The sequence below is a fragment of the Rutidosis leptorrhynchoides genome, chromosome 1, assembly GCF_046630445.1.
Source record: "Rutidosis leptorrhynchoides isolate AG116_Rl617_1_P2 chromosome 1, CSIRO_AGI_Rlap_v1, whole genome shotgun sequence".
Classification (NCBI taxonomy): domain Eukaryota; kingdom Viridiplantae; phylum Streptophyta; class Magnoliopsida; order Asterales; family Asteraceae; genus Rutidosis; species Rutidosis leptorrhynchoides.
Genome location: NC_092333.1, coordinates 216350759 through 216358343, shown reverse-complemented (window position 1 = coordinate 216358343; position 7585 = coordinate 216350759). Strand labels below are relative to the sequence as shown.

At 37.8% G+C, this 7585-nt stretch overlaps 1 protein-coding gene across 1 annotated transcript; it reads right to left on the bottom strand.

Annotated features, from left to right (window-relative positions):
• Positions 1-5897: 5897 nt before the first annotated feature.
• Positions 5898-7368, bottom strand: LOC139894536 (NAC domain-containing protein 67-like). The gene is made up of 3 exons (XM_071877878.1): positions 7152-7368; positions 6581-6876; positions 5898-6329 (listed from the first exon to the last, which is right to left on the bottom strand). Exons 1-3 carry the CDS (start codon positions 7366-7368, stop codon positions 5898-5900), a joined length of 945 nt encoding a protein of 314 aa, XP_071733979.1.
• Positions 7369-7585: the final 217 nt, after the last annotated feature.

Sequence of the window (7585 nt, the reverse complement as noted above, 5' to 3'; positions counted from 1 at the left end):
CACAACGACTCCACCAAGAAGCCTTTTACCCCCTGCGGCAGGAAAAGTTATGCCGAAACTCGACCTTTTTGCAACAAGTACCACAAACATCATTATGGTGAATGTAGCAAACCATTATGCAACAAGTGCCGCAACCATCATTATGGTAAATGTGGCAAGCCATTTTGCATCAAGTGTCAAAGAAGTGGCCATGTGGCCCATGTTTGTGGAAGTACCACCCCTGTCGCTCAAAAGGGGCCCAATGTACCGAAAACGGGTGTTTGTTATAAATGTGGCCAACCGGGTCATTTTAGAAATGCATGCCCAAAGAATAAAGCTAAAACCAATGCACGCCGTTGAACTTTCAACATCAACACCTAGGATGCCCGGGATGACAACTAGCCACGGGTACGTTTCTTCTCAACAACTCTTATGTTTCATGTTTATTCGATTCTGTTGTTGATAAATGTTTCGTATCCAAGACTTTGGAGCCTACTCTTTGCACACCACCACTTTCCCTAGACACTACTTACACCATTCAAGTGACCAAGGGAAAACTATTGCGTACCGACAAATTTTATCGGAGGATGTACGTTAAACTTATTGGGTGGATAATTTGAATTTCGACTTGATACCTATAGAACTAGGGAGCTCAAAACCTATTCGTTAAGAAGAAAATGATTCCTTACATGTGTATAGATTATCGTGAACTAAATAATTTCCGGTTAAGAACCGATATCCTCTTTCTCGTACCGATGACCTCTTGGTCAATTACAAGGATCTCGCGTGTATTCCAAAATCGACCTTCATTCTGGTTATCATCAATTGAGGGTTAAGGAAGACGATGTCTCTTAAACCGCTTTCCGAACTCGCTACGAAAGTTATAAATTTTTTTTAGTGCCGTTCAGTTTATCTAAGGCTCCGTCTGTATTCATAGACCTCCTAAACCGCGTATGCAACTTATCTAGACAAATCCATTATCGTATTTATAGACGATGTCTAAACCTATTCAAGAAAAGAAGAAAACGAACAACATCTCCGTCTTACGCTCGAACTCTTGAGAAAAGAGCAACTCTATGCCGAGATCTCCAAGTGTGAATTTTGGTTAAACGAAGTCCAATTTCTAGACCATGTTGTTAGTGGTCGAGGTATTACAATAAATCTCACAATCGAAGCCACACGTGATTGGGAGACCCTCATGACTCTGACTTGTATTCGTAAAATCTTGGATCTCGTCGGTTATTACCGAAGATTCATTTCCGACTTTTCTCGTTTTTCTCGTCCTTTAACCTCATTAACTCACTAAGGGAAGAATTAAACCTCACCGTGTCCGAACTTTGAACGTGATTATTCACACCAACCTTACTAGTCAAATTCATGTAGCACTTCATGGAATTCAAATATGGAAATATTTCTACGTGAACGCCTGAAAGGCATGCTCTCTCGACTCGAAATCAAGGAAACTGAAGTTCGTTATTTTGCAAGAAGAATTTGAATACTTAATTATGGATCCGATCAATCCTCTCATCACCACGTACCACGATACATAACTCTGCTATTTCACTATTACCGTCTGATATTACTGGGACCTAAGATAACACACAATCCAAGGATACCTCTTTCTTCTTTGACTTATCGTCCTTATGCTTCTGATAATCGGCCAACTACTACTCAACCCTGAACTATACAACTATGTGTACTATCTCGTTTCCCACCAAGTCTCAACATTTAGCCACTAGATGCGCGATATGACTACCTCAAGTGTGAAAACTCATCCTATTCTAAGTTCTCATTTCACTCCTATCTTTTCACACGTACTTCTGTATAAGGAAACCTTTGTATAATTGCTTAATGGAGAGAGAGACTCTTCACGTATTACTAGTATTCACCACGAGGGGACTAGCCCTGAAAAACATTTTTCAGTTGCCGATAAGAAACTTGCTTCAACAAACATTTTCGAGCCCTAACTAACTTGTTCAAACACATCTTAAAGAATTCTATTCCAACACGGTGCACCATTGTCAATTATCTGGGATCACAATACTCGTTTCACTTCTAGTTTTACAAGAAGCCTTGGGAACACGTTTAGACATGAGTACCGCGTATCATCCACACCCCGACGGACCAAGCGAACGTGCGATTCAAATCTTGGAAAGACATGTTACAAACATGTATTGTTGCCTTTAGTTATTTCCCTCTTACAACAGTAGTTACCACTCGTGTATTAACGCCGCACTTTCGAAACTTTAAATGACCGCAAATGTCATTCTCCTATTCGTTGGACCGAAGTAGGTGATAAGCAATCACAGGATCCAAACTTATTCAAGAAACAACCGTTGAGATAGTTCAAGTCTGAGAAGGGCTCAAGACGGCCCGTAGTCACCAAAAGGATGCCGATGTTAGGCGTAAACCTTCCGAATTCCAAGTCAGTAACCGTGGAATATTGAAAAACCACACCTTAGAAAGGTGTAATCCGTTCGGGAAATCGAGGAAAGTTATATCCGCAATATTGATCCTTTTGAAATCTTGGGGCGTATTGGAACCGTTTCCTACCGTTTAGATCTTTCGACTCAATTAAGTTTCCGTTTACCCTACGTTCCATATAACAAACTTAGAGACGTGTCCTGCGGAACAGGAACGTGCTATTCTTCTAGATAAACTTACTATCGATGACAAGCTTCACTTCATAGGAGAACCGGTTGAAATTATAGATCGTAAGACAAAACCGTAAGACAACGTAAAACCCCAATTGTCCAAGTTCGTTGGAATGCCAAAAGAGGACCCGAGTTTACTCGGGAAAGGCAAGATCAAATGAAAAGAAAGTACCTTCACCTATTCGTAGGATTAACAACACAAGGTCTCGAGGAAGAGACATCGACCACGACTTCCAACTAAATTTCGGGACAAAATTTCTTTTAAGGTGTGGGTAATGTAACATCCCGCATTTTTTCGTTAAATTATTTTAACGCCCGTCTTTTACTTTGATAATACCCTTCGTATCTAGATTTATATTCTCCGTTAGTTAACATTCTTAATATTTCCCATTATTGAATTATAACATCTTCCGTTATTACGCGTTTTTTAAAATATTTCGTTTAGGTAATTCACACACCCACATCCAAAATCGAGGGACTAGTTTTGCCACTTGACCAAAGAGGTGGCTAGTAGTTGACTAGTCAACCACCTCACCACCTCCACTCATTCATTCATCTCTTTCTTTCTTTCTTTCTTTCTTTCTTCCTCTTTTTCTCTCAAACATTCAAACAAGAATTCATCACCCATTTCACATCTAGGAAGCTCACAACAAATCCGACTACATATTCTTGATCCTCTCTTCATTCTCTACGATTTGATACTAACTTCATCGATTTTGGGTAACATTTCTAAAATACTAGATTTCTCTAAATTCGTTTTATAGACTTGAAATGGTGTTAATTAGTGTCTATGGCTCAAGTCTAACATGAATATGTGTTTAGTTTGCTCAATTTGTTGTTTTGAGTAACTTGTTTGATTATGAAAAATGGGTATGCTTAATCTTGAGTTTTGGGTGATTAAATGTTGTTTAAATGTTAAAGTTCATGTATTAAATGTGTTACTAGCATCATTTGCTTCAATTTGATGTGTAGGTTGATTAAGAAAACTCCACTAACATGATTATTAATTTTGTGATTTTGGATTAGGGTTTGATGAACTTTAAAATGAACTTTTGACGCATTAAATGCTATGAAATGTTGTTAGTAAGTGTTTAGTTGTATTGTATGTTTCATTAACTTCGAAACGGCATATCATATGTGTAGATTGGGTTCCCGAGTCAAGAAATGCATTTTATGAACTTGAAACTTTGATTTTGAACGTTTAACGATCATTAGACGAGGTTTTTGTTTTTGTAAATGATGAACTTGATTGATGAAAAGTATTTAGTTATATTCCTCGTTAAATTACCTTTCCAACGATATAAGATACGTATTTTGAATGTTTACGGTTCATAAGCTTTGGTTGTTTGAAGTTGAAATCGTCTAAGTGTTAAACTGCCCCAGAATTGCTGAACCAGATGCGGCGCATCTGCCTTGGATACGGTGCATCTGCCTTGGATGCGGCGTATCTGCCTTGGATGCGGCGCATCTGAGGCAGACGGCCCAAAAATGTCATTTTTCGTTTAATTCTAGCTATGCTATGCACCCCCGATTGACATGAAACTTGGCCAACATGCTCATATATGACTTCTAAGCTTAGGAAAATAGTTCGGGACCCGACCCGAATGTGTTGACTTTTTCGTTGACTTTGACCAAGTTTGACTTTTAGTCAAACTTAACCAAATACTTATGCAATCTTTCTAACTTGCTTCTATACTTGTATCTTGCATGAAACTTGACAATTTGATTCACATGCTACATAATCGAGTCGTAACGAGCCATAGGACTAATTGAACATCTTTGACCAACCGTGTTTACCGTTATTGATACAACTTACTTGTTTAGGTCAAGACTAGCATTTGTTCTTTGCACGTTACTTGTTGAAGTATCTTTTTACTCTTGCACTCAAGGTGAGAACATAGTCCCACTCTTACTCTTTTAAACTTACATTTGGGATGAGAAAACATAAACGTTTCATTTTACAAAGTGAACACAAGTATGAAAACAAACATTCTACATACGAGTTAGAACAAAATCCTCAATTCGATTATCATTAGTTACACTTTCCGGGTGTAAGCGAGAACTTATGTTGTATGGCCATATGGGTTTGACAAACCCTCATTCGGACGGTTCGCTACCGTCTACGGATGAAATATATTTTCGAGAAACAGTGTATGTTCTAACACTATTGTGATGGGGTTCTATGGATGGAAAGTTAAGCCTTGATAATTGGGTGCTCGTGAAACAACTTTTGGAATGGTTTACCATTATTTCAATATTATAAATCTTGTGGTTCATTTGTACTTACTGACTTACTTAAACCTATGATTTCACCAACGATTTCGTTGACAGATTCCTATGTTTTTCTCAGGTCTTTGAACGATATGTGATACATGCTTCCGCTCATTATTTTGATACTTGCATTGGATGTCGAGTATATATGCATACATGGAGCGTCTTTTGACTTTATTTAAAACTGGGTCGCATAGGTTTCATTTGTACTTATAACTTTGTAACGTAACTTTTGGTTGAACAATTCTTGTAAACTTTGAAACAATCTTTACATTTGAAATGAATGCGACATATCTTTGGTCAAACGTTGTTTTAAAGACTTATGACCATGTAACGGGACCTAAGTAGACGGCGCCGTCAATGACGATTTTGTCGGGTCGCTACATACTAGGTTTTCCGCACGGAGTCGAAGACCTTGAAAATATGACTAATATTGTACAAGAGAGAGAAATAAGTGAATTGAAGTGTGTTTTGGAATGAATGACAAATACCCTTTAAATAAGCAAGAATTTTGCCTGCAAACGGCTGGCAGGCCGTTTGGCAAGCCGTTTGGCAGGCCGTTTGCAGGGGCCGTTTGTCAGACCAAGCCGTTTGCAGGGGCCGTTTATTCTGGGCGTTTGGCAGGCTGTTTATGAGCCAGGCAAGCCGTTTGGTAGGCCGTTTGGCTTGCCTGGTCAGCTGAAATTCCTGGATCGTAACTTGATTTCTTGTCTTTCACCGCTTTCGCTCTAGAATCTTTGTTTTAGCTCCGATTCTCTTAATTCTTTTTGCACCGTCTTCGTAATTACTTGTTCTTCAATTCTAATCGACGAAGTGGGTATCTTGCCGATAAAGTTTGAATCTTTCTTGTTTTTGGGCCTTAATATCAGGGTGAAAACGTGACTTTTTAACCGATATCAAGTTGTATTATACAACTTATCAATATATAAAAATTATGCATAAAGATATTGAATTTATCAAATTTCATGTTGAATTCTTCACTAGCTAGCCATTTCAATTTGGCTTATAAAACGAAGGCATTTCAATGTCATGATTTGGAGGCATTGTTTCTATATAATGATGCAAATCTTCCAAACTTAAACTATCAAGCCAATCATTTTCGCGATCATTATTATTATCATCTTTTTGCAACCCATTTCTCATTACTTGCATGTTGCATTCTTCAATTGTACCGACTGTATTCAAAGTCTCGTGTGACAAGTCTTGTGTAAGCATGACGTCATCTTCATAATTACCACTAAACTCACCATCCGAATTTTCAAATGAATCGAAACTGTCACTATTGTTACTGTAATTACTCTCTTTTTGTAATTCATTTTGTGTATCAACATCTCCAGCACGAATAATGTTGATATTTTCCGGTATGACTTTCTCCTTTGGATTGTTCTTTTTGTTGTAAAGACGACACAATACCCAATCGTTCAACTACACATAGTAAATCACATCAATGTCAACGTTTTAATTTTAATCTATAAAAAAAATAGACATAGATAGCAAAAGACCATTGATCTAATAGAATCGAGGTGCCCCTCTATCTATGAGTTTACAGGTTCGAGTCAAGAAATGGACAATATATATTCCATTCTTGAAAAAATTACTGTAGTTGTTATAGTGTGTATGTTATCTTTCTAAACTTATAGACTCGAACCATTGATCTAAAATATATCCAAACGCACCTTGGAAGTTGATGTATTATTGTGTTTTGAAGGGGTAGGATTTGGCAATGCAAGTCTATATTCATGCATTATCCAGTTAGTTTTACTTCCTAAAACACCTTTTCCCGCGTAAAAAACCAAAGCCTTCTTGATCCCAACAGTTACATTCGGGGCGGTTTTTGACTTAACAGGCTTATCTGCTCCGGTAGCTTTCCAGTACCCGCTCCGTGTAACCCGGTTTGGTCTTGAACTATTCGGATACTTCCTATCTCTTGGTGTAAAAAAGTACCATTCCTTTGTTCCAAACAAAGCCAATTCTATAACAAAAATCAAATGTTAAAAATTTAGGACTAATCAAGCCCGAACAAGTTGTAAGTCGTGCAATGACATTTAATCCTCAAGTGTCGAATAATAGCAAAAACGATATGGGCTGTACTATGATCGTCAATCTAGATTCACGACACTGAATTTTATGACACGATGTATATTTAAGATGCAACGAATCTGAACCATTGATCAGAGAATTCAACGGTTGAGATCGTCTAGTTTCCCTTATCATTTTTCTCTAGTAAAAAAGAAAGGAAAAACATACCAGGAAGCTCCCAAGGGTCGTGTTTGTAAAGATCAACATCAGCGATGATCGGTGGTGGTTGAACGACACTAAACATACTATCGGACCTCGACTGGGATTTACGACAAAGGTAATGAACAATGAGTTCCTCATCGGTTGGGTGAAATCGAAAACCGGGAGGCAAATTCAACTCAGATTCAGCATCTCTAATAGCATCTCTTTTTGAAAGTGATCTCATATTCTAATATTAATTGAAAATGATTTTCCCCCGTTAAAGTTGAAATGTCAAATGAATAAATTGACGATGAGCAATATTGTAACACCCTATGGAATGCTTTTATATGAGTTCGAGCGAAAGCTTAAGAAAAACAGAATTAATAATGCGACTTAACAAAAGTGGGGTCCATGAAGTTTCTTTGAAACAGCACCTGGTTCAAATATTATCTATTTAGTGA

Coding starts and splice junctions, on each gene's coding strand:
- LOC139894536 (XM_071877878.1), bottom strand. CDS start 7,368: ATGAGATCACTTTCAAAAAGAGATGCTATTAGAGATGCTGAATCTGAG. Junction 6,877..7,151: donor CGACCCTTGGGAGCTTCCTG/GTATGTTTTTCC, acceptor TTTTTGTTATAG/AATTGGCTTTGTTTGGAACA. Junction 6,330..6,580: donor ATAATACATCAACTTCCAAG/GTGCGTTTGGAT, acceptor TACTATGTGTAG/TTGAACGATTGGGTATTGTG.